We start from the raw sequence: 27,415 nt of genomic DNA on the forward strand, positions 1-27,415 counted from the left end.
GCAGGAGCCCGAGGAGGGGAGGGGTGCGTCGGGGAGCGGAAGGGGCGGCCGCCCGCGGAGCCCTAGGAGAGCCAGCTGCGGAAGCGCGCCGCCTTCCCCCGCGGGGCCCGAGCTCGCGCTGGGGCGCCCGGAGCCCTCGCGCCCCGCGAGCGCGCCCGGCTGCTCCGCGCACCTGCCGCGGGCCCCGCGCGGGGCTGAGCTGCGGGCGGGCGGGCCGCGCGCACAGGTGGCGGCGATTGGGCAGGCGGGGCCGGCAGGGTGACGTCACGGGCTCGGGTCCCGGCGGCAGAAATAGGGCAGCCGCGGCGGCGGCGGTACGGCAGCGGCGGCTCGCGGAGCTGGAGCCGAGGCAGCCTCCGGCGCGCCCGGGACCCGCCGGCAGCCGCGGAGACCGACCGAAGGACGCGCGGCCGGGTCGCCGCCACCGCCACCGCCACCGCCACGGGCGCTCGCGTCGGCCGGCTCCCTGGTCTTGCCGCGGCCCCGGCCACACAGGTACGCGGGCGCGGGGAGGGGGCCGAGCCGCCGCCGCCGCCGCCGCCGCCGCCGCCGCCAGCCGGTCCCGCCGCGCGCCGCTGGGGTCCGGGCGCCCGCGGCCCCGCGCCTCCCGCGCCTCCCGCGCCTCCCCTCCCCGCAGGACCCGCGCGGGCGCTCGCTGGGAGAGCCAAGTTTGCCCGCCTGGCGGGCGGCGGGCTCGGGACCGCGGGACTCGGGCTCGCCCGGGCTCCCCGGCCCCGGCCAGGACTCGGGGGGCGGGCTGGGGCGCGGAGGGGGTGGCCCGGGGCCGCAGCCGGTGCCGGGGCGAGCCGGCCGGCGAGCGCAGCGGACCCGCTCCCGCCCAGCCCGCTCCCGCCCAGCCCGCAGCCCGCAGCCCGCGCCGGCTCCGGGACCCCGCAGGCGCCGCTCCCCCGCTCGGGCCCCCGAGCGGCCTCGGCGAGCCGGGCGAGCGGCAGCCCCGCGGCTCGCTCGGCGCCCTTGGCCGGGCTGCGGTGCGGAGCGGGCGCCCTCGCTGCCTCCTCGCTCCGGCTTTGCGGGCCAACTTGCGTGTCCCCGCCGCAGCCGGAAGGGCCCGCCGCGCCCCGCCCGGCCGTCGCTCCCCCGAGGTCCGCCGCGTCCGCCCGTGGGGGCTCGGCGGAGGCTGAGGACGGGGGCCCGGGGCGCGCCCTGCCTCCGCGAAGCCCGCGGCCCGGGTCCTTCCGAGGGAGCGACCCGGGGTTCCCGCTGCGGAGCCACTAGGGAGCAGTTTGGGGGACGCTCGGGCAGGGAGCTTGGTCCTAAGGCAGCGTGTGCAGTGAGCGGGTGATCCGCGCCCCTCTGCGCCAGCCAGGAGACCTATTTCAAGTTTGGGGGGCGCCCAGGCGGCGCAGACCGAGCGCGGCGCGAGCCCTCGGGGCCCTTGGAGCGGACGGCGCGGCGCCCGGCGTGCTCGCCCGCGGCCCGCCACGCGAGGACTTGGGCTCCCGCCCCTCTGGCAGGGGCAGACACCCGCCGCGGGCGGCGACTCCGGCAGGCGCAGAGCGCCCGGGGCCCCGCGGGGCCGGCCCCCGCCGGGCTGCGCCTCGCACCGCGGGTCGGGCCGCCGGCGCGCTCCTGCCGCGCTCGCTCCGGGAGGACTGTCGCCGGCATTGAGGAATCGCGCGCGGGTCGCTGTCTCCTCCGCTCTCCTCTAGGTGTCGCTTCCCCCGAGGGAAGCACAGCGCCGGTCGCTTCGACCGGTTCCCTTCCCACATTCGTTGCCTGCCTGTGCCCCGCAGCTGTGCTAGACGGGCCCCCGAGATACAGACGTTCGTCCACGTTCTCTGGGCCTCACATCAACGGAAGCCCATCCGCAGGTGGCACCGTCACACTCTCAACCAAACGTGCACCGGGCACGGGCCTGTGTTGCGACCTGTCAGGCATCGGGAAGAAATTCAGACGTTTCTCGAAGGTCTAAAGTTATTTTTCCATCACCGGGCTTAGGGGAAAGTCAGACCCGACTTTTAACAGTGTCCTGTCAGTCCGGGAGTGGGTGGGCTCCTGTGCTTGCTCCTGCTGGCTCGTAGGACAGGCTCTCATCTGGGTGGTGGGCAGGTGGAGGGCTCAACGGGGGGGGGGGGGGCGGGGGCGGGGGGGGTATTTGGTCAACCGGGGGAGTGAAGGATGGCGCTTTTAGGACACCAGAGCCCCAGCAATCCTAAGGCAGTAGCTCAGAGCGAAGCCTTGAACCGATGCCCCACAGAGCCCATGCCTGCTTCCCTCCTTGGTGTTGTAAAACACCGCAGCGTTACTACACCACTTCTGTTCAGACACACTTAGCTGAATGTTAGTTTTCTTTCTATCCTAGGAGAACAGACACCCCCTCCCCCAAGACTTGAGACTGAGCCAAAGGGCAGGCGAGATGATAGCCTACCTTATGTATACTGGACTGTACTAAAGTTGTTCCAGTGGCTTTTCCTGCCTTAGACATTATTGACCACCTTAAATTTTCATTAATTTCAGGAAATCTATTTTCATTTCTGAGGCAGGAACTTATTCCCATGGGCCTTGGGAGAATTTTTTTAGCCCTTCTGCTCTGTCCTGGAAGTGGGTGCATGAGGGGTAGGTTGAATTTTTCTCCCTTGACCATCATCAGTAGCTCAGGATTCTCCTTTTCTTCTCAGAGTTGCAGGATTTTTTTTTTTCTTTTTTAAGTGATTTTCATGTTGTGATCTTCTGTTTGGCTTAATACTATAGTCCAGAAGCAGGTCATTGACTAGTCAGAATTTCTTATATTTTTAATTCCTACTTTACCTTTCTTGGTATTTTTCTGAAAATTCAACCTTCTTGTGTTGCTTATGTGTGGTCTATTGTGTGCTTACTAACTTGATGAAATTAGGAAGTTATTTCAAGAGCACATATGTCCTTACATTTTCTTTCTCTTAATGCCTAACACAAGGCATGGAACTTCAAGTAAAATAGAACTCCCGTTGAGAGAACATGGTACTTTAGTCCAAATGTTGAAACTCTGAGGGTTTCTGGAACTCACAGGTGTGTGGGTTAAACTTCATAGTATATAGGAGTGTCGTAGATTGATACATTGCACAAGACTAATTTAGGCATCCAATTTATCAAATGTTGGAACAATTAACCAAGGATAAAGAGCAGATAATTAATGCGAAATGCGGCGTAACTTCATTATGACTTGCTGCAGGGTTAGCCTGATATATTTCCATGCCTGATTTCCCTGGGTTGGTATTTTAGGGGCTATCTTAGAAAGTTTGAAACCCTTGCTTTTTTTCTTAAAACACTTGGATGTCAAAACTAGGGTCCTGAGCATTTGAGAAGAAATTAACGTATAGTCTCATGGTGTTAGGTTAGGGTCAATATGGCTTTTTTTTTTTTTCCTTTTAACATTGGGTAGACATACCGGAGGCTACAGGAGTCTGGTGGTCTCCAGGTGGTTTCCATTTGTTGATTGACATCTGTGCAAAATGCTATGTACCTGAAGTTAATTGACTAATGCATACACTTAGTTGGAAAGGTTGGAAATTCAGGGCCACACACTTTACTGTTCTCTTTAAAGCTGGGGTGGTATTGCTTGGTTCTACCAAAGCATCTTCATAATTTCTGATCTTGGTGGTTACAAAGAGAAATGATTTCCATGTAGCTAATCTATAATGTCTACTTTGGTAATATTCCCAATGTTCTGGGAGAGTTGCTGCAAGAGTACTGATGAATAATGTCTCTGAAAGCTCTGAGGGTCTGAATTCCCATTCTTCCCAAACAAGGCTGGCTCTCAGAGGAGAAAAGAGAAGTTTGTATTAGAACCACTGCCAGTTTAGTGTCAGTGTTTCTCTCTGGCCTCTGACCCTGTTCAATAAAGACCACTTGCATGCTGGTGTGTCTTCTGTGGCGGGGCAGATTTGGAATGGACTTATTCATACCTATTTCTCCTTAACCATTTGCCTTCTTATGTCATATTTTTCAACTTTCTTGGAAAAGTGAGTCAGTTTCCCAAATGTTACATTATACAAGTTTGTATGGTACCTCTATAATTTTAAATGCAAATAATTGCATAGACATTGGCTTATAATTAAAAGCCCAGAAAATCCTGTGCTTTATACACAAAGCAGGTAGGTGATCTAGTAGGGCCTATCCAGCACTAAGAAAAGCAAAAGTAGTCTGATCTAAACAGAATGCAAACATTGTATATGTGTTTGTGACTATGTAAGAAGCAAAATTATTGCGTAGGGGTCAGATGCCTGGTTTCAGTCTAGATCTGGCTCCTGACTTGGATGACACATTGGGTGAATTCTCTGATCTTCCAGGCTCCTGGTGTCCGTCTGTGCAGCAGCCACACTAGCACATGATTCCCTTGAGCATGGGAGAAAGTGAGGCTTGGGTGGAAAACCTCAGAGGAACCAGGTCTTAAATATCAAGTGATTGTACTTTATGAGTTGTTTGAAAGAAAAGGCAGTCCCAGCTCTTTTATGAGAACAATCTCAGATAGATTTATAGCCAGTCTTAGGACTCTAACATGGGTTGAATGAAGCTTATAAACCTAAATTGATCTCAAAAAAGGAACTCAAGGTTGAAAAAGAGAGTTTGTGATATTATAGATGGTACCTGCCCATTTCTCTAATGAGGAAATTCTGGTATTTTCTTCTGTCTGAAGATCGATAGGGCTATTTGAAGGTGAGGAGTAATGAGTCAACAGATCTACTTCCCTCAAAGTGACTGTCTTCAACATGCTGGCACTCCCCTATCAATTGACAGACATCCTTGTTCCCCAGCATTCTGTGCATTGCCTCATGATTTCTTTCTTTTCAACTACATTTCTTCTTGTCCAATAAAGACAGCAGCTATGGGAGCTGAGGACCGTGTGCCAAGTGGCCCCATTCCGGGGAGGGATGCAGAGAGGATCAGCCTGGTTCTTTCCTCATTCTTTTCCTGTTCCTCTAGAGGAGTATAGCTCTTGGCAGCTGCCACAGACTCAGAATTTCCTATCTTGCTCTACCTAGGTTCTTCCCTACCTTACTAAAAACAACCATTTTTTAAAAAGATTTTTTAAAAATTATTTATTCATGAGACACAGAGGCAGAGACAATAGAGGGAGAAGCAGGCTCCTCACAGGGAGCCTGATGGGAGACTCGCTCCCTAGACACAGGATCACACCCTGAGCCCAAGGCAGATGCTCAACCACTGAGCCACTCAGGCACCCCAAAACAAGTTTTGATTGAAACAAAATATTGCTATGTATTGAGACGCACAGAGGGTGGATGTGAAGAGCATAGATTTCATGCCAAGTTCCACTATGTGGCTTGGAGTCCCAGCTCTGCCATTTATTTGCCACGTGGCTTTGGTAGGGTACTTACCCTCCCTGTGACCTGTCTGCTGTGTCTTCTGACAAGGGCATAATGAATGCCCTCCTCATAGAGTAGAAGTGAGGATTATGAATTAATACCTGTAAGGTGTTTAGAATAGTGCCTGACACATAATAATTGCCATGTAAGTACTAACCAAATAGATGGCCTCTGTTTGGTTATTAGATAGATCATCAAAATTGATTTAGACGCAATATTAATTCTTTTTTTATGAACCAAACCATCATAAAACTTGAGTTGTAAATTTTTAGGCTGTTGCTCCTGTAGATAAAATGAATTGTCAATCATAGTGAGTATAAAATGACATTAAACATGTGTCCACCGTGCAAATGAAGTCTGATTTGGTGGTGGCCAAGCTGAGCAAAATGTTACGAAGAAGCTGTCTGGAAATATTACAGTCATTAGACTGGCTGTTGTGTTTCTTCATCTTTAAATCTTCAGGGGAACCTCAACACAAACTGGAGACAAGTCCAGGTGCTGTAGGGCTGAAGCCCAGATTTCTTGAAGCACAACTCAAAACAACTGGGTTAATAGCACAGGTCTAGGTGCACCCTCTAAAATAGTTTGAGTTTGCCACAATTGAAATGAATGGATTTTATTTTGATGCTGTCCATTAATAATAAAACATCAAACATAATTGGTCTTGGATTACTAGGCAAATTGAAAACTAAATAGTCGGTTTTGTGCCTTGAATATTTCATAACTCCCGAAATTGACATTTATATGTTAAGTAGAATACATTTTGGTTATTTTGTTGCTTTTGGTTTATTCAGGCTCAAAAACATGAAAAGGGAGAAAAGAAGACCTTTTGTACATGTGCTTGCCCCATGAGTGCTGTTTGATAGTGGATAAGTAGGGAAGAATTACCAAAAATAAAGTAGGAAGTAGTGTCTTTCTAGTTCTGGTTTGAGTATTGATATTGTTTTTAAAAGATTTATTTTAGAGAGAGAGCACATGTACATGAGTGGGAGGGACTGAGGGAGAAGGAGAGGGAGAGTCTCTGGCAGACTCCAGGCTGAGTGCAGAGCCCAACAAGGGGCTCAATCTCATAACCTCGATGTCATGACCTGAGCTGAAACCAGGAGTCGACTACTTAATCCACTGAGCCACCCAGGCACCCCTCAGGATTGGTATATATATTTTCCAAAAATCTAGTAACTGCTCTCTGTGGTTTCAGGCACATGGCTGCATTCAGAAAACAATAATTTATGGAGAGTAGGGAGTTGCCCTATTTATTTTCAGAAGAACTGGTAGCAGTTGGGAAAGGCCTTTTTATTTTCTTTTAGTCCTGAATGTGATTTTTTTTTTCCCTCCATACTCCTCAATTCCTATGAAGGACTTACACCCTGAAGCTAGAGCCCCGGATATGGATTGTGGGCTTGAGGTCTGCTGGGTTTGCTCTGTTTCTGTCTCAGGTAGCCCTCTTCAGAGTGCAGAACAGGTGCCAATGGTGACGAGAGTTTGACCTTCACATTATATTTACTGCCCACTCAGACTTCTCCTGCCCCAGTCGCTCCAGCTTTGCCAACAGATGTCAAAGACGAAGAAACAGATAGAGGAATGGAAGCCTGTGGATCGTTTGTAAGACAAGAGACACGTTTTCTTAAAAAGACAGTCATAACTTATAACCTTGCCTTTTCATAGGCCAGTGTTAGATGCCATAATTTTTAGCCTGACTTCTCCTTCCTGTGGGCATTTCGGTCTCAAGTGAGGGACATAAAGCATATCTGGAAAGGCAGCCAAAGGAAACTTGGAGTTGATAGGAGTGAATTTGTTTGGTAGCCCTGGCATCAGCACTAGCAATTGTGGGATACCTCCAACCCTTCTTGTTCAAACAAGGCATCCTCCAGAGCTGTTGCCATGGGGCTGGATAGGAGTCGATTCCTCCTTCAGACTCTAATGTCCCTCAGTAGCTCATCATTGCTGACTGGGTCACCTGCTCGACCCCAGTTCAAGGCCAGATTGCATGGGGTGCTGGCCTCCTAAGGAGCTCTGTGTTTTCCTCTCCCCGGCCATAATCATGATGCCGTGTGCACCACATGCAATTAAGCACTAAATTGTGTAGTGCTCACAGAAATCAATAACCCCTCCGGTTTCCTTGAGTACGAGTTGTAAATACTGCACGATGAGTTCTAGCTTCCTGGCTGCATTGCTTAGACAGAGCTACTGAAATCAAGATTGTAATGTTTACAGTGGAAACCTTAAAAAAAAAAGAAAAAGAAAGAAAAAGGTAGAGCTTATGGCACACACGTCCTAACCTCTGTCCTTGGCCTATTAACATCATGCCCAGCACATGATAGGGAGTTGATTATCTGTTGTAGCTGATCCTTCATTTTTTCATCCATGTAATTCTTTGATTACTTTAAATTGCCCATTTCTTGTCTTCTAGGACTTGTCATGTGATATCTTATCATGTGAGTCTGAGGAACCACCTTAAAGGTTATTGAAATTCCATTATCCATTGGGTGCTTGAATTCCTCTACACGCAGGAATAGTTTTGAAAAGAAACTAATGAGCCTTATCATGGAATTTTGAAGCTCACTGTCTTGTAAACTGAGGCACCACCCACAAACAGGGTACCATACATTTAACATAATTCCTCATCAGTGTTTATTGAACACTAATTGTGTGCCCAGCCCCAAATGTCTCTGAAGTGACTGAAGCATGGTTATGCGGTAACTGAACAGAAGTGACACAGCTTCTTCACCCTCATTTGTTCTTGTAGATATAGTGGTGGCTGGCATGTTGGGTGCGTTTTCACATAACAGCTAGCATTTGTAGAGCTGTTACTACATGTCTGACACTTCTTCAACCCTCACAGCAAGCCTGTGGAGTACATATCATCAACTCCATTTTAGAGGTGAATAAACTAAGGCTCGGAAGTACTTGAAACTTCTCTCTGGGGGAACAGAAGTATTGGTGGTAGGGTTTAAACTCTGGTCTATCTAATTCTGGAGTACAAGTCCCACCTACCCACCCTGTGATGTGCTTATATTTTGCAATACTTAATTCTGAACATTTGTCATTTTCTCAACAGACTCAACAAAATGAAACCAGGACACTTATGGCTGCGTCTTGCACTGCTTGGGGCCTCCCTGCCAGCTGCGCTGGGATGGATGGACCCAGGACCCAGCAGAGGCCTGAACGTGGGTGTGGGTGATGCACAAGCAGAGGTATTGTCACATAACACCTGATATGACCCTTAAAACGTGCCGCTTTTCAGTGTCAACATATCTGATTTCTTCTCTACCTTTATATCAGTAAGATTGCAGTGTGAATTAAAAATGTGCCCCCTTTTTGGTAAGAGGCAGAAGGAAACAACATGTGTTGATCTGGACAGGAGATTTATATCATGCTGTAAATAATAGTCTAAAATCTCTGCAATGCTGAAAATGTATTCCAAAACCAAGCTTCAGTTGTATGGTTTGTCTTCCACAACGACCCTCAAGAGAATGGCCTTTTTGTATATTTAATAAAACTCTGAAAATGCAGACTCAATGGTGGAGCACACCCATGTGAATTAATGAAGTCTTTTAATTATAGAATGTGTTTTAAAGGAGCAATAGAGACTCCTTTTCACGTATACAGATAAAAAGAACCAGGCTGAGGAAGAATTGGCAAGTAGGGGTCCTAAGGGAGACTGTCTTAATGAACAGATAAGAATGATTAATGGCATGTTAGGTATATATAAATGCTTCTAAAGTGCTTGAAAAACTTATTCTTGAACGCCTCCCTGGAGAGTCTCGATACACTGCTAATTGCTTAGTGAACTTGGTCTTAAGTACTGGGGAGGATTCATAAGCTGCACCCTAGCCCTGCTCAGGTGGTAAGCCCGAGGTATATGGGGCTTATGAGGGGAGCAGTTTTTCTGAAGAAAATGCTGTGTGTGTGTGTGTGTGTGTGTGTGTGTGTGTGTGCGCGCGTGCACGTGCGCGCGCGCGCCAAGCCCTAAGCAACAACTGCATCCTTCCATTAAAGCTGCCTGGGATTTCCTTGATGACGTGGGGCATGCACATTCCTATCTAAGAGCTCCTCCGATCCTTTCAGCTTGCATTGTCCTCCCTGATGCATGCCTGCCTCTTGTCTCTGTTCTCGTTTCCTGCCCTGTATATGAGAGAAGAAAAATTATCTCCAGAAGTCAACATTGCCAGAGAGTGAATAATGACCCAAAGTGTGGGGAAGGTAGGATTAATGCATTATTTGATCAGAAGTCACGATTTTTTCCTCATTATTACTTAATCATGATGCAAATCTACAAACCTTAATCTCAGGGGAGCTTCAGAAGTAGTCAGATGCACATGTTGGCTGCTGAAGTTCGTGTGGCTTCTTTTGTGGTAAGCAGATGATTGAAGAGCATCACTCTCTTTCCCATTGCAGTCCATGAAGGACGCAACTTAATGCTCTTTTGAAAGAGCCTGGAGGCTGACTTGCTAGCCAGCACAGCATTTCCCATGTGGGATGGCTTAATCATTGTGCTCATATCCACACAGGGGGAAAAGGATCGCTTAAACCCTACAAATATATTGTTGGATATTTAATAGCAAAGCAAACAGGCAAACACACAGATAAGCTTATTTAGTCTTCTTACTATTGGGGCTCATTGGCCCACTGTTTTAAATAGCTTATTTCAATTAAATGAGTCAAACCAATTAAGATGGGATTTTAGCTGGAGGTAAAAGTGAAGGTAAGTTAATATCAACCGAGGGCATCTTTATCTTTGTTGTTAACATCCAAACACTCTGAAAAAACAGTTACAGCTCATTCTGAGGAAGTAAGTCTTCTTGATGGTTGGTTTTGGGGATGTGGTTTTTCTCCTCCCATTAGGACAGAGCCCAGGAGATGAAAATGTCTCCCAGTTCCAAGCCTTGTGCTGCTTTGGGAAAAGGAAGCGATGCCTCTACGGACTCCCAAATGCAGGAACGGCTGCCCTATCCATCCAGCACTTGTGGCTGTGGCTTGCGTTTTTGCAAACTGTAATAATTTCTCTCGTGGAATCTGCTTTTATCAATGTGGAAAGGAGATGATTACAGTATGAGTGGGCCTAGGGTATCGGACAGCCTCAGCAAATGTTCCAGTAGAGGAGAACATGTATATGTACCTGATTTGTTTGCTCGTTTTGACCCCTCTTTATGCATGGCCTCTCTGTGCCCTTCCTTGCTACCATCCTCAAGTCTGGGATACTGTCCCTTCTCTCCACATGGCTGACTCCTCTCCTCCATGGCCTAGCTCTTGTTCTTACCGGTTCTCTGGGATCTTCTTTGAGCATACTTTGGTCACCTTTGATGTCTAGTTCTGAACCAGTCCTTCTTGTTTTTAACACCTATATTTTTATTTGAGCATACAGATTAAGCCTATCTTTTTTTTTTTCATTTATTTTTATCGAAGTTCGATTTGCCAACATGTAGTATAACACCCAGTGCTCTTCCCATCAAGTGCCTTCCTCAGTGTTCATCCCCCAGTGACCCCAACCCCCCCGCCCACCTCCTGTTCTGCAACCCTTTGTTCACTTCCCAGAGTTAGGAGTTTCTCATGGTTTGTCTCTCTCTCTGATTGGATGAAGCCCGTCTTATTTACATTTCTCTTCCTTACAATGTCTAATAATTTTCAGAGCAAAGTAGAGACTCATTGTTTTTCTGAGCAGTGGGTACTCAACACTTAGTACTAGTTGTGAAGTCCCCCTAGTGCTTTCAAAATTGAGACCAGACAGTCATTTCAATGAATGACAGCCCTCCCTGTGCAGTCCTTCCTGTCCAGTAAGGACATGAATGGTGCCCCCAGCTGACCTGTGAGCAGCCTGCAGGCAGGCCAGGCTCACTGACGTCCAGGGTAGTCCTTATATGTTAAAGGATCTGGGCAGTTTCTTCTTTGAATTGTAACTGTTCGTATATCCATAACTGATGGTCCAAACTATACCACACTCCTCTAGCCATTTCCTCAGTCTTACTTTCTGGAAGAATCATAATCAACTGAGTTTGTCGAGACTTCGTAAATAAATTAAAAATATATGTATTTTCAGGACCTAGATGGTGAACTGTTTCTGTGTTTTCTTCCAGCTACTTTACACAACATTCATTGACTTGAGATTTTTAAAGTACTTGGAAAGCATTAATAAGATTTGACTTACCTTTAAAGTTATTACACCAATTACTCGAGTTGTCCTAAGGGTGAATAAGGATTAAATGACCAGTGCATGTGTGTGTTCACGCATTTTTAAAGCAATGATGGCAAATGTAAATTTTGTTATATTATTGTTTTATGTACAAAGACTGCACTTGAAATAGCTTCAAGGAGTTTATCATTTTACAAATGTAGATGAAAAAGAAACGTAGCTGGGTGGAGTGCCTCTCTAATAAGACCTGAGTGGCAGAATGTGGCCTAGAATACTAATGAAATTCTGAATTCTGAGAGCTGCAGCTCACTGAAATTCTAAAATAATTAAAATTCCCCCTTTTCCCCTGTACTCTGGCCAAGACCAATTTGGTACTAAAATCAGTAGTGGTAGAATTTTATATTTGGGGAGATCAGGAAAGTGAGAGGGGGGCAGCCTCAGGGATCCACCCCCTCCCAAGGGGTGGACATTTGTGGGAGGGTCCCCCCCCACCTTTGGGCCCTGGATGCTGTCTGTGTTCCCACCATTTGCGGGGCTCTAGGGTTGGCTGGAGGCCATTTCACCGCCATATGCACCCCTTATGTGTTCTGCTGTAACTTCTTTACATTGCTCTGACCCACAGTTTCTAGTCCTGCACTAAATAACCATAAATATGGAGGCTCCTTTTAAAATTGTTAGCTTCATATGCCTCAGTGCTTACAGACCAGGGAAAGGCTTTGAGGTCAGATACCCTATGTTTTCGATGCACTCTCACAGGCAAGCCTTCAAGGGATACATGTATCTAGGGTATCAATAATCAGGGTGGTCGCCCACCTCCCTAATCCCAGAAGTAGGCCTAAGAAAGCACAGAATGGGCCTTGATCCTTCCTGCAAGTGTTGGTCCTGATGCCGCTGACTGCACTCAGGGGCGCTCCTGTCTCTGGCTGAGGATGGGCTCTAATGCAGAGAGCCGGAGGGCCCTGGCTCCCTTCTGCATTGGTCGGGTGTTGAGGAAGATGGGGACTGCGGAGACTGGGCACTAATTTTTTAAAAAATACTTCTTTGCTTTAATCAGTGTCATTGTTCTTACATTGAATTTAAATGTTGATTGAATTTAAGACCGCACTCTTTCTAGTCTCTCTCCTCCCCAACCCCAACCCATGCCCCACTCTTCTGATAGCTGACTGGGAAAGAGTAGCTCATCTGGTGGGCTTTGAGGCCTCTGCCATTCACTTCTCCTTACTCTCGCCTCTGAGTCTGTGGGTGTGGGGAAACCACCTTCCTTCTCCCTGTGAACAGATGGGGCCTAGGCTGGCATTTTTTGAACCTCATCTGCAGACCTGTATGCATCTCTTATGGATGTTTCCTTTTTTTCTTTTTTTTTTTAAGATTTTATTTATTTATTCATGAGGCGCGCGCACACACACACACACACACGTACATACATACACAGAGGCAGAGACACAGGCAGAGGGTGAAGCAGGCTCCACGCAGGGAGCCTGATGTGGGACTTGATCCCGGGTCTCCAGGATCATGCCCTGGGCTGAAGGCAGGTGCTTAGCCACTGAGCCACCCAGGGATTCCCACTTATGGATGTTTTCTATGGAGCTCCCATTCCTAGACACTCAGGTTCTGGGATATTCAGGCATGACTCTCTAGTAATAATTCTCTGTCAGAGGATATGGATTTTTAGTTTCTCAGCTTAGGTTGGGAGAACACAACCTCCCATCTGGAGGTACGTGAGTAAATCCATAACATTTTAGGTGAAAGATGGTGGCAAGTACTCCATGTTCCGGGAGGAGTTGGACAAGCCATTTCCCACCTTCAGTTAGTGTGGGCTCTGCCCTGTACCAGCCTCTCTTGAACTTCAGTGGGCTTGCAAAGAGTCAGGAGGTCCTGTTAAAATGCTGATGCATAGATCTAGGGCGGGGTCCTGAGATTCTGCATTTCTCATCAGCTCCAGGTGATGCTGACCCTCCTGGTCTCAGGGGACATTGGGCAGAAAAGCCCTAGAAGAATACCACTGGCCACCTCCCAGCCTGCACACATCCAAGAAGGAGATTGCATTTGGTGATGAACCCCAGTTTTTTTTTTTTTTTTTTTTTTAGCTTTTGTCTGTATGATGAGGCTGACTGTCAGCAGCAAAAGAAGAGGCATGTACAGGCTGCAGACCTGCTGGGAAATAGCTGCACACTAGATGGGGCAGGCATGTGGGTGAGGGGAGGGGAGTGGCAAAGTGAAGTAGCCTGGGTTTGAGAGTATTTTTCACCTATTCTGAAGTGAACAAGTGCACAGGTAAACTTCCCTCTGTGTGCAGGGCTCCTCACTGGCTTGTGTGCCAGTGCTTTAAATCCTGAGGGTCAGCCCACACTCCCATACTCCCACCCCTTACTGTCCCCCATGCTGGTGTCCTGCCCAGTTCCTGTCCCCAGGGCCCAGTGAGGCTTTTCTGGGGATGCACTTGCCAAGTTGGTGTAGTGTTTGAGGGTTTTTTTTTTTTATTCTCGGACAGGGTAGTCAGTGTCTTTGTCTTTGTGCTGCTCGAGGCAAGCCTCCTACCCTGTACTAGTTGGTACACTGCATGCCCCTTTCATATTTTGACATCATAGTTAATAGAGTTTTAATTGGCTCTGAAAAGTTCTATGACCCAGAAAAATGAACATTTATGAGTTCACAGAACACCATTATTCTTCTTCCTCTTAATTTAGCATTTACTCATCTACTTTTTTTATGCCTCTGCTGCTAAATAATCTATACTTCTGTAGGAAACTTTCCACCCTTGTAATCAGGACATCAGGCCATGCATTGTAAATGGGGCTCTGATTTCCATTTTTCGGGGAGTTGGCAGCATCAAACCCGCCAAGCCCCAATCATCTGCTTGATTTATTTTCTATGACTTGTGGGTTATCTCTCTTGTTTACCATTTCGAGAGAAGTAGCTGCCATGATGTTGTCAGACAGACTCTAACTTGCCCCATGTGAATGGAATCTACTCTTTGGTCCCGCCAAGCCAGGGCCATTGTCCTTCTGTTTCTATCACTGTGGTTTTTGCTACGAGTCCCCTGGGCTTTGTCTTGTCTGTAGCCGCTGGAGAGATGGAGGGCACTGGTCCCAGCAATGGAGGGGATAGGATGATATGGGCCCTGTACTCTAAGCAAGTAGCACCTGAGAAGACTGCAGTGAGACCCAGGTCTGCTGGTGTTGGGAGGAGAGGAAGCATGCCTCTCTGGCCAGGAAGCCATCTGTCCATACTGCCTTTCTCTCTCCCTTGACGGGTGGCGACATGTATTTGCTTTTTTGGCCTTAGGTCTTCCCTTGAGTCAGGAGACCTGGACCAAGAGAAACCCAATCTCATTCCTCCTGGGATCCCAGTCCTAATACTAAGAGGTTTTTTTAAAAAGGAAAACCTGGGTATTCCCATTTAATACTTGGTCTAGATGGAGCCCCTGGCTCACCCTGGAGACTGGCAGCCTCATGCTGTGCTGGAGTGTTGCAAGGAGTATCATAAAATTCAGAAAATAAAATTAACTTCACTTTAGTTTAATTTTACAGTCTGCTTCCCTGACAACACTTCTGGGCTTAGTAGGGAGTTGTGATGCAGAATCCAGCTGTGAATGGACCCCTGCAGGGTGGAGAGGGGAATAGAATTCTGGTGGGGGCATGGAGGAGAGGGGCAGCTAGTGGTTTATTTGGCCCTTCATCCTTTTCTCCCAAGGATGGCATCATACTGTCATGTTTTGGAGGAAGCAGCCCCCAAGGGGAAGATCTGTGTTACAGTGAGGTCAGGCAGTGGGGATGGATGGAAGGGGAAGGTAGAGTCAGAGGGCTCTGAAGTATGTTTGTTGGGTCACTAAGTGAGTAGAAGTGCACAGCTCTGGCACTCAAGCTGGGGATGACATCTGCTTTTTCCAAAATACTAGTGATCCACCTGTTTTATGGGATGGCCACCTCTCTGCAGTCCAAAGTAAAACCCATTAGTCCTCTTATCCACTTCCAAGACTTGAAAGATGACCCACTGGGGAGAACCAAGCAGAGTTCCGTAAGCACTGTGGACACCTTCTAACTCAGAAGTGCGGTCTGCCCAAGGCTGCTAATTTCTGGGTGAGAGCACACAGAATCTTGTTTTGGCTCTGCGGTCCAGGTCCAGCCTGGCACAGATTAGCTCTGTGGATTTGCATTCCTTGTCCTCTCCAGCCTCAGTTTGCTCATGTGGAAAGTGAGAGGATAGCCAGGATGCCAGCTCAGATCCCTTTGGGTTGTCCACACATCTTAATTCTAGGACTACTGACTGGGCCCTTTTAAGCCATATGATGAACATTTTAAGTGTTACTTCTTTATTCTTGTACGGCTACTCTAGCATGTGTGAAATCTGAAGATTTGACCCATCCCTGTGTGTCAAAAGTCACCTTGTGTGTTCCCCCCTGCGAAGGGATAGATAGCAGTAAAGAATTCTCGGTCACTTGACCAGAGGGTGCCCACTTGGGGTCTTTTTAGACACCACAGCTCTCCCATCCCTCTGTACACATCTGACTTCAAAGAAAGCTTTGCTGCAGTGTATACTGATGGCAAAGACTCTGGTGCTCTGCAGGTGTCACCAAGAGGAGGAGACAGTCCTGGAATACTGAGCTGGAGGGGAGCTTGGATGGACTCTCTTCTTCATTGTGTGAATATCTGCTGAATGCTGGGAATTGCACCTAGAGAAGTGGCCCCAAGACTTCCTGATCTCACAGAGCAGAAAAATGAAATTCTATTTTTAAAGCTAAAGTTACTACCTAGGATTCCCTTTACCTCCTTATTTATGCTTTTATTTATACTTTTTTATTGATAAAAGGAATGAAAGGCCATACTCACAGAAGCAAGGACAATGAATCCCATAGGAGCCTTCCACTGGCACCTTCTGCATTTGCCTGTGTAGGTGTGTTATGTCTGAAGACCTGTCACAGTGCAGTTGCGGATCACATAAAGGTTTATCTAAAGACTATTGCAAATTGAGGTCCATAGAAGCATATACTTGTGTGGCCTGGAACTTCCTGGTGAGCTGGAGCCCAAGCCACGCCAAGATACTAGGTTCCCAGATGGAGGTCCAGTGTTGCTGTCTGTGGTACCTGTGTGAATTTCATGGCTGGAAAGACATAGCTCCAAGATACGGAAGATGGGTACTCATCCCAGAAAGAGGCCCTTGTGCCCTGTGCATGGAGGGGGGGAGGGGGCCCACCTGCATCTAGGTGTTCAGTATCACATCCAGATACTCTCTATGTTCAAGTGACAGGTGTGTCTGAGTCGTAAAGGAAAAGTAGGGTACAGGGTCTCTTGTTCCTGGTTTTTAAAGTTCCTTTGCCATCTCTTTAATGGACTTGGCTCGTGAAAAATGGCACAGCACTGTTATTTGGTTGATTGTATCTTCCTCCTAATAAAAGGCAGTATTATTTTATTCATACTAGAGATGGATTAGAGAATGGAGGATAAGTGGCCTGTGGGATTCAGATATTCCCTGAATCAAAGGATGTGTTTCACCTCAACTACACATAGAGGAGGGATGAGGATAAGCTGGTGCTGATGGGAGGCTGATGTTGGCCAAAAGGGAATTACCTTAGAGACCAATGGCTTCCCTCCATCTGTAAGAAGTTCTTTTTTTTCTTTTTTAAGATTTTATTATTTATTCATGAGTAACACAGAGAGAGAGGCAGAGACATAGGCAGGGGGAAAAGCAGGCTCCCTGTGGGGAACCTGATGCGAGACTCGATCCCAGGACCCTGGGATCACAACCTGAGTTGAAGGCAGACACTCAACTGCTGAGCCACGCAGGTGCCCTGTAAGAAAATCTAAGAAGGTATCTGTGTAATTGCTTGATGGTTCATCTGGAGACTGAGTCCTTGATTTTCCCCTCTCCTGACTGTTCTAAGAGGGTGTTGAGTTCAAGGTGAAATCTTTCTGGAGGTATTAGCTAAAAACAAACAAACAAAACCTGTAAAGTTTGAGTTTTTAGTTATTCTGGATCTGCACTCAGTGAGTGTGTGTTTTCAGAGTTGAGAAGGGAAGCAGATCCCCCTGTTTCTCACAGAAGTCCTTTCAAGAGAACACCACTGATCACCAGTGAGCCACTCATGGAGTACGTAGTGGCTTAAGAAACCACTTATGCTGGCCACCTACTCATCCATGAGGGTATTGGCAGCCTGGCCCAGCAACAGAAGTGAGAGCTGCCAACCTGACAAGGGCCTGAGCCTTTGAAGCACAGCTTGCTTTTCTGATAATACCTCTCTCCTTGCTCAGGCTGAGTCCTGCTCTGCAATCTTGGTGGCTTGGCTGGCAGTGGGGCAGTTCCTGCTTCAGGTAGCCCTCTGGGGGCTCAGGAAAAATGGCTGCTGTCCTCCCTGCCTTGTTCTGTTCCACCAAACTCTGTATGTTCAACCTTTCCCCTTTCTCCTCCAGGATAGTTATTATTTTAAAACCCAATAGTTGGTTTTTCCTGGTGAGGCCGAATCACTTGCTTGAATTGCTGCCTGTGTGCTCTGTTCCTAAAGTATCTCTAGTCCTAACTTTGCCTCAGGGGCCCCTGAAGTTAGCGGGCCCAGTGGTTCCAATCTGCTTTTTCTCAGCTAGGTAGCTGAGGAAAGTCACTTACTCTCTCTGACCTTCAGGTTAGCAGTAAGTAAAATGCAGGTGATAATAGAGCTGGTTTCAGAGTTGCCATGACTAAGGTGGTACATGTACTACCTGGCACAGAACTTGGCAGTGACAGCTGTGGTTTTGTGTCCCACTAAGTATCCATCAGGAAGACTGTACACCTCTTCCTCGCCATGGCCTGGCATGTTGGTCTCAGCCGCAGTAACTGCCACTCAGTGTTCGGACCCTCGCGGGTCCTCTTTCTGGTGGAATGGCAGGTCCCCTTGGGTCTGGACCCCCTAGAATCCCTGAGGGGGAATCCCACAGCAGCCTGGGACTCAGTAGCATGTTCAGATATTTTAAGGGAGTAAATGAGTTACTGGTGTCTTAGTCAGTTTGGCATCATGTAGGGATTTGGACTAGGTAACTTGACTTTCTAGGACTCCTTACAGAAGCAGCCCCAGGAAAGACCTGATTGTCTTCAGTTTCCACTTAGATTAGAATCTTGTCACAATTTCCAACATCCTCATTGAATTAGCAGAGGCTTAAGAGAGTTCTATGGGCAGGGCATGAAATGCCTGACTCATGGCTGTCCCCTCCCTACAGTGGTTGTTGACGCCTGCCTGGCTGTCCCTTCTGCCAAGAAGCCAGCATCAATGTGGCAGGCACATCAGAACCTCACCCCAAATGGGAACCCAGAGAGTGAAATATGAACTCCAACAAATGCAGGATATTCTGTTTGTGCTTAGAATCTTGAGGGTCAGCAGAAATAGCCCGGGGCTCCAGGGAGGGTAGCTGCCAAATGTCTCTACAAAGAGAGGAAAGGATTGAGGGCAGTGGAAACAAAATTCTCTTCGGAGATGTCATGAAATAGGTGTAAAACTCTAGATGGCTTTTCTTGACACTAGTCTTAGGACAGTTGAAATAAAAACTTGTTGAAGCTGTTTTCTCATTCATATCTTGCTCTCTAAATAAAGAAAACAGCTCTTTCCTATTTATTTCTAGCCTTGCATTTAAAACATGCTTAGATACTTCCTCTTTAGTAAAGACCTCAGGTCTCCATGGTTCTGCTGATGCCACATTTTGTGTGTCCAGTGAAATAGGCTTTGATGTGGGCACACTGGGAGATGTCAAATGGGAGAGGCCTGCCAGGCAGATGTTCTAATTGGAGTGCTTCTAGAATATGCCCCACTGTTCCTCCTCCTCCATTCCCTTCTGTTTGGTTGTTACATATGCTGTTGTTTTCCCTCCAGCATTTGGCTGTGAAGACGGGATTCTCTGCCTCATGCTTGGGTGTTCACCCTCTGGCAGTATAGTTTAGGAATATGTCTTTGTGCCCCATAACAGAACTTCCCACCTGACCTTCTCAGGATGCTGTGTGGCTACCCATTATGGGTCTCTGTGTCCTGGGCCATCTGGGTCACCCAGGGCATTTGGTGGTCTTAAATCTAGGAATCAGATATCCTTTGAGCAGCCAGCTATGGTCAGGTGTTTGAAGAGAAATGGGATCTGTGTCTGTTGGGACTATCCAGGTGTGGGGTGGGCCTGGAATTGGGAGGGGGATGGAGCAGTTGACTATTGCTGAACAGAATCTGTGTCAGCAGCAGGAATTAAATACTTCTGTCACTTGTTGATCTCATATTACCTGTGTATAGTGATTAAGTTAATTTTTCAACTGTAGCCTAAAGGAAAATAGGTAGATTAAGTAATAAAGGGGAACATAGCTCCTGCCTTCCCTAATCCCATTCCTTCATCCCTGAATCCAGCCAGAGCAGGATGCTTGTTCTTGTCCACACACCCTTCACTTGAGGGGATGTGACTGATGGCAGGTCAAGTGTCATAGGTTGGTCCTGGCCCATGACTTGATGCTCCTGAGCCCTCAGAGGGTGGGCTGGAGGGTCAGAGTGTCCTCCCTGTAGATTGGACATAGCACTGACTGCAGTAGCCCCATGGTGTCCAGGCTCAGAATTTCAACCAGAGCACCCCCAGCCCTACAAGCATCCAGAACGTGTTCACCAGAACAGGGCTGCTCTGTACCCTTTCATTCCTAAGGTGGTCCTGCCTGATGTGACCGTGTCCTTGTTGGCTCAGGGCTTCCTAGATCCCACCTGGAAGATGAGGTGGCATCAGTGAGCTCCTGGCGCTGCAGGGTGTGGCATTACCACCCAGAGCCTGAACAGTTACACTGGAAGACTTCACTCTTGCATTAGAGCCCCACGTTGACCTGTCCATCCTTGTTGCACCAATTGGTTTGGTAATTTTTGGTAATGGCAACACTTCTGTGGCCATGCTGACTAGCACAAAATTATCTGTGACTCATTTTACATTCTAGATGAATATGTATAATAAAATTTAAAATCTCATTCAAAGTGACTGTTCTTATGTTACAAGAAAAGATGGTTATGAGCTACATTCTACAGGAAATTCCTATATGTGTGGGCCGATGTCTCACTGTGGGCTTATGAGAAAGGGGAAAGAATAATCAGAGAGAGTACTTGAAGAACTCACCTGTATACTCACAGTATGCTGAGCAATGAATACAGAACAAATCATGTTCAGTTAGCAGTGTGGGCCAAACTGTGGGTGACATGAGAGTTTAAAGTGGAGAGGCACTGGGAGGAGATGGGGTTGGGAAGGACCTCATGGAGCCAGAGAGCTTTGGAGAGGACTGTGGAGATGTGTGTGGGTAGAGTACTTAAGTATGTTAGGAGGAGGAATCCTCGAGTATAGATGGGGATTAGAATAGGACCCTATCTGGGTGGAAAGGGAGAGAGAAGAGATGTGAGGGCGGATATCCAGGCATCTTCTCCGAGTGATTGATTAGGGACTCTTGGATGGCCAGGAGCAGAATCACCTTCCATTGTGCGTATATCTAAGTAAGGGTTATCCTGGGGCCCCAGAAAAGTCCTGAAGCCTGCTGCAGGCTGCCTGTCATCTTGCTACTGCCAACCACAGCTTCTCCCACTTCTGTTTTTCTCTTCCTTACCTGTTTTCTCTGGGGGATGGCCTTCCCATGGATCTACAGATCCCTTCCTACAGCCCTCACCCTGGAACCTTAGCCCTATAGTCCTGGCCCTGCTACCACTCAAACCTACAGCTTCAGCGCCCTGGACCACTTAGCCCAGGTCTAGTCTCTGAGAACCTAATTGGCTCCACTTGGCGAAGCCAGGGGACAAGTCCCTACCTGTAGGGTGACATTTGGAGGTTCTGAACAAGGGTGCGGGCACTGGCCTGGGAGGCTCTAGTAAAGGAGGGAGAAGGCAGGTTAAAGTGGGGAGAGAGGTGGTGAGGCTGAGGAGCCCGCCTCCATCCTCTCAGCACTCTGAGCAACAGGAGCTGAGATTTTTAGAAGTGTAGGCAATTTATGAGGTTGAGCTTTCCAATCTTGATAGCTGGAAGGGAGGTAAGAGGACCACATGGTCTTAATTCTTTGCTCGTGTGCTTTCTTCCCCATTTTTTCTTCTGACTCATTGGTGCCCTCCCTCCCCACCCACCACACCAACCTCGCCTGTGTGCATGAGGCAGCTCCAAAGCTCAGCCTATGCACCCCTGGTTTATCCCAGCAGACATGCTATCAAGAATGCTTGACCTCCCCCAAGGGTTGACTCACATCTCACCAGGCACCACCTGACCCTCCTCTCCCTCCTGGGGCCTGCACTCCTAACACCCAGGGTCTGTATCCACACCCTGTCACCAAGTTGACTGAGAGTAGGCTTTGTGGCTCGGATGTGGCCCTGTGACTCCAGAGTCACATCACTTGTGGCTACAGGGAACTGCTTAGTACAGTTGCTTTGAGGTTTATTTGGAATTGTTTTTGGGAAGAAAGGGCTCTATGCGGGGAGAGTCCTAGCTTCTCCAGATGTCTCTTCTAAGAGAATCTGCTGCCCTATGGAATCCAGTGAACAACATCACAATTGAGCTGTTGTAGAATAATTAGGCCAGTCATCATGGAAGACAAGATCCGATAAATGATCTCCCAGTTGTGGGGCTAGGCTTTGCTCCCAGCCAGGTGCAAAGTTTGTTGCATTAGGAACCTTTTTTTTTTTTTTCCAATGATGTCTGTTTCTGCGTAACCAAGAATTATGTAGTACTAGGCAACATAAGAGATAAGTCACAGATGGGGATGACAGGGAAAGGTGGCCTCTGGGAGTCTGAATGACCCATCTCAACCCCTTCTTACAGGAATAAGGAGATTCTTGGTAGGAATTCTGACTCCTGATATACAATTCTCTGAATTCCATAGCTTTTAATGATGATAACATTAATAAATGGCTACCATTTTGTCAAAGCTTTAAGTGGATTACTTCATTGACTTCTTAAAGAGATTCTGTGAGGTACTATTAACTTATTTTAAAGATTTGGAAACTGAAGCTTCAGGATGGTAGGTGAGCTATTTGAAGTCTCTCCAATATTACATGGTAGAGCTGGGACTTGCACCTGGCATTCTGACTGTCCCACTTACACTCTTAACCACAGCTCTGGGCTGTTACCTCCCCCCTTTACACATATTTTTGAGGCTAATAAAAGGACTTTTGATGACACTGAGCTTTGAAAGCCGAAGCAGGCCCTATCATATCAGATAATGCATCCGCACCTCCCAGAGGACAGCAGAGCTTGATGTAGCCTCCGGGGACTGGGCTGTGGGCAGTTTCTTGATGTACCCTGTGGGGAGTAGCAGAGCATGTCCTGCCTCTCTGCTCACCCCTGTCTCCCCAACACGTACACCTTTTTCTTACCTACTCCTACTGTGGGAAAGGGCCTACAGGAAAGCCGTTGACGCTTGCAGAATGAACATATCTTTGACTATTACCTTCCAGTTCTACAAGGAGGTCTGGTGGGACTTTGTAGCCATTGCCCTTTGTAGCCATATGTGCACACATAGTGTATATCCCTGGGGATTTGCCCTCATGTGTGACAGGGCCTGACCCGGCCCATTACTGTGCTCATGCATATGGGGCAGTGGGTGTCTGGGCTCTGGGTGGAGACATAAGCATGGTGATGTGTGGTGGTCTCTGTTTCTGCTCCTAAGAATTGGCCTTGGGAAGTTGCTAAGGGTTGATGAAAGCAGTCTCCCTTCCGAAAGCTGGGCTCTGGAACCTAAGCGAGGAGGCAAGATTCCCCACTGTGGTGACCAAAGTGGTGACTGTTAGATAAAGGTTGCCCAGTGGGAAAATATTGGTGTTGCCCAGTCTTCCACCAATGCTGGGAGAGAGCAACAGGGATCAGCACTGGGTTCAGCCAGAGGCAAGCCCCATACCTGCTGTGGAGGGGCTGTCATGGAAGGAGGGCCTGTCATTCTCAGAGGTGGGAGTGGTAGGGTAGCCCCAGGCACCTAAGGCATGAAGCTTGGTCATGCTGTGGTAGTGGGTGATGATTCTTCACAGGTATGTCTACCTCATCTAGATGGGCATATATACCCCAGGAGGTTACAGCCCATGCCCCATGGGATGGCCATAGCTGGCAAGTGGTCAAGGCTACCTGTGAATGACGAGGGAGGGTCAGCTCTGTAGGCAATGCATGTTATATGAAGGATGTTAAGGGGAAGGAATCCTGGGATTTAATTGTGCTGGAGCCACTGGGCAGCCAGGAGGCTGAGAGAAAGGCAGGACAGCCTGGGGGGCGGGGTGTAAGAAGAGGTGTGAGGTGGCTGGTGATGGGAACAGATGATTTACAGTTGACACTACCAACCATTGGAGCCTTCCTACCATCCTGTCCATTGTCCTCATTGCCAACCTGCCTCGGCAAACTTCCAGCCCCTCCCCCACTCCAGAGGCTCTAAGACATTGCCGAGCATTCTAGGCACCATATTCAGTGCCAGGGCACAGTGATACCTGGACATTCCCAAGATGCTGTCTGTGGGTGGACCCTGAGAGCTACAGCAGCCACCTGATCTGAGTGCTCTTGGCTCCCCTCCTCTCTCACTTCTTACCACCATCTCCTAGCCACTGTGCTGAGTCTTCTCTTGAAGCAAAAGAAACTGAAGCTAGCAGAGGCTAGCACCTGATAGCCCTATACCCCTTGTGCAAAACCAGCTTGTGCGCTCTAGACCAGCCAAGCCGTTCTCCCCCTCTTTGGCGAGGCCTCTCCATTATGGGTGCTGAGCTGCCCTCCCCCTGCCCCATACCCAGGTGCTGCTGAGACCTGTATGGTGAGGTGGCATCACTCCCTGTGGAGACAGAATGCAACCTGCCTGAGCCATCTCTCTGGCTTTGCTGGAAATCTTGCTGAGAAAGGGAAACTGGCACCACTGTGTCCAGCTCGTGTGCAAGTGTCACCATCTCCCCGGGGGAGAGCTCTGTGAGCACCTGGGTAAGCCATGCTGGTCCATCAGACACTGCTGAGTGTCACCATAAGTAGCAGTGACATGGGAAGTGTGAGCCTAACGTGGGGGAGAGAGTGTGTAAGGGATTTAGTTTGCCCAGTAGTTCCCATACATGTCCCCATATTGGAATCATCTGTATAGTTTCCAAAAAATCCTGATGGCTGGGTCCCAGCCCCAGAGACTGTCAATTTAATTGGTCTGGGATATAGCCTGAGTTCTGGATTGTGTACCTATCCCTATTTGGGAGCCCCTGGGCTTGCCTGTGGAAGAAATGCAGACAGAACAACTACTTCTCCCCTCACTGTCCTTCCGGGCATCTGTTCTTCAGGGAGAGAGAGGATTCAGGCTTGTGGAGACAGATCTTTCACGTGCCTTTGCCCTAAGCCTGAGCCTCTTCTGGGAGGTGTAAGTGTCACAGGCTGGCCTGGCTCCTGACCTGGTAGATATAGGTCAGGCATTTCTCCAGCCGAGGATTGATGTTCAGTGTCGTTGGATCACCCCTGTTCTGTTCTCACCAGCATCTCGTGGGAGCTGCCCTGAATCTCCTCTTACAGCTGAGCAAACTAAAGCTCATGGAGCTGCCCAACTAAGGAGCAGGGGAAGGATGTGGGAAAAACACTGTTGTTTCTACCTGGAACTCTCAGACAGGCTAGTTACCAGGCGAACAGCAATCCAGCTATGCTGACCATGGGCACCTTTCTTTCTTTTTGACTCTGTTATAAAAGAAAATTGAAAAAGAGCCTTATTGTGCCTTAAAGGCTTTTTAATTATATATAACTCACTTAATTTAAACTACTCTAAGTTCCATTTTTAATACAAGTTTTATAGTGGTACAATGAAAGTGCCTTCTAATCAAAGTGTGTTTGGAGATTTATCTCCCTGTACAAAAGCAGATACCCCTGGGAGCCCCAGCCAATTATTTATTCAGACAGCAATCAAAAATCAGCAAGTACTGAGTGGAGGGCATGGTGGTGGAAGCTCGTGGGAGTGAGGAGGCATCAGAGAGGTTCCTCCTGGGGGTTCCGAGGGTTGATGGAGCCAGGTCAGCACATGCAAGCTGTCTTTGTGATGCTCACTGCCATTTCTGGGACAAATGCTTCCACTTCTCCCTGCTGCTACCTCAGCTGTGGAGGCGGGAGGTGATGCAGAGTGGAACTAGGTTCTTGGTCAGAAGGGAGGATGGAACAGTCCTGCTCTGAAGGGACTGGTTTCGACTGTAGTCACAGCCCCCTATGGGGGCCTCTCTGACTGCCCATCTAAAGTCGCAAGCCCTTTCACCTTCTTCAGTCTGTGCCCCTGCCCCTCGCCTATGTCGTTTGTGACGCTGGTGCTTCTTACCCTGACGTGTTCTGTAAATTTCACTTGCTTGTTGTCTGTCTCTGCACGTTAATAAGTTTCATGGGGACAGACTGGAGACTGTGGCTCTCCGGGCACTGCTATATCCCCAGGACAGTTATTTATTTTTATTTATTGAATGAATGAACACATGAAGGAATGAAGGAGTGAATAAATGTCAGGAGACCAACAGAAACATTGCCAAGAGCCCTGGGTAAGGAGCTGAGTGTTTTGGGGGGACTCACGGTGGTGGGAATAGCAGGATAAGGCCTCCCTCAGAGGCTGGGAATGAGGAAGGAGAGGTGAAGAGAAAGTAGAAGGTGATGCCCAGGAGGCTGGAGGGGGCCCCTGGCCAGGCAGGAGGGTGGGAGGAGCGGGACCTGTTTCTGGGCAGAAGGAGAGATTCTGAGATGGAGGAGGCTTTGCTGTCCTTTCAAGGGTGAGAACTTTGCCCATCGTTACACATCTGCCACTTTAGGGATGTTCAACCCGATTCCCATCAGGCGCCACCCAAGCTGGGCTGTAGGCCCCCATTGCCCACTTGTCCCCCCACCTCCTACCCCAGGTCACTCACCCCCAGCCCTACTGTGGCTTTGGAACTTTTTGCACCTTTATGTCAGATCATATCTGTGACACCCCTACCCCCATGCTCCTTGTTAAGAAAGATGAATGAAACAGGGACCCAAGGACAGTGCTGGGGTAGGGCTAGGGTAGCCTCTTTTATCTTTTTATTTTCTAGACATAGGTTATTTGTTTTTAAAGATTTTATTTATTTATGAGAGACACACGGAGAGAGAGGCAGAGACACAGGCAGAGGAAGAAGAAGGTTCCATGCAGGGAGCCCGACGTGGGACTTGATCCCAGGACCCCAGGACAATGCCCTGGGCGGAAGGCAGGCGCTAAACCACTGAGCCACCCAGCGATCCCCTGTTTGTTTGTTTTTAATAGTTTTCAGAGTGCAGGTCTTTCACCTCCTTGGTTAAGTTTATTCCCAGAAATTTTATTATCTTTGGTGCAGTTATATAGGGGGTTCTTCATTTCACTCCGATTCTTCATTATTAATGCATAGAAATGCAGCAGATTTCTGTACATTGATTATGTGTCCTGTGGCCTTACTGAATTCGTTTATTAGTTCTAATAGTTTCTTGGTAGGGTCTTTAGGGTTTTCTATATATAGTATCATGTCTTCTGCAAATACTGAAAGTTTTACTTCTTCCTTACCAGTTTGGATTCCTTTTATTTCTTTTTCTTGTCTGATTGCTGTGACTAGGACTTGAGTACTGGGCTGAATAAAAATGGTGAGAGTGGACATCCTTATCTCATTACTGATCTTAGAGAGAAGCTCTCAGCTTTTCACCATTGAGTATGATGTTGGCTTGTATGATGTGGGTTTGTCATATATTATCATATATTTATTTATAACTCAGCCTTTATTATGCTGAGTTATGTTCCCTCTTAACCTATTTTGTTGAGGGTTTTTATCATGATGGATGTCATAGTTTGTCAAATGCTTTTTCTGCATCTGTTGAAATGATCCTATGGTTTTTCTCCTTTCTCTTTTTGATGTGATGTACCATGTTGATTGATTTGTGAATACTGAATCACCCTTACATCCCAGGAATAAATCCCACGTGATTGTGGTGAATGATTTTTAAAAATGTATTGCTGATTTCAGTTTGCTAATTTGTTGAGAATTTTTCCATCTATATTGATCGGAGATACTGGC

At 48.1% G+C, this 27,415-nt stretch overlaps 1 protein-coding gene across 2 annotated transcripts in view; it reads left to right on the top strand.

Moving 5' to 3' along the window:
• The first annotated feature begins 339 nt into the window (after positions 1–339).
• The window catches only part of FSTL4 (follistatin like 4), a 399,727-nt gene continuing 372,651 nt past the window's right edge, over positions 340–27,415 (top strand). For both annotated transcript variants that reach the window (XM_055302728.1, XM_055302729.1), the window contains exons 1-2: positions 340–495; positions 8,380–8,515. In XM_055302728.1, the coding sequence (XP_055158703.1) occupies positions 8,390–8,515 (126 nt within the window). In that variant the 5' untranslated portion in view covers positions 340–495; positions 8,380–8,389. The remainder of the gene's footprint in view (positions 496–8,379; positions 8,516–27,415) is intronic.

This window comes from Nyctereutes procyonoides, unplaced genomic scaffold (assembly GCF_905146905.1).
Source record: "Nyctereutes procyonoides isolate TBG_1078 unplaced genomic scaffold, NYPRO_anot_genome, whole genome shotgun sequence".
In the NCBI taxonomy this organism is placed as follows: Eukaryota; Metazoa; Chordata; class Mammalia; order Carnivora; family Canidae; genus Nyctereutes; species Nyctereutes procyonoides.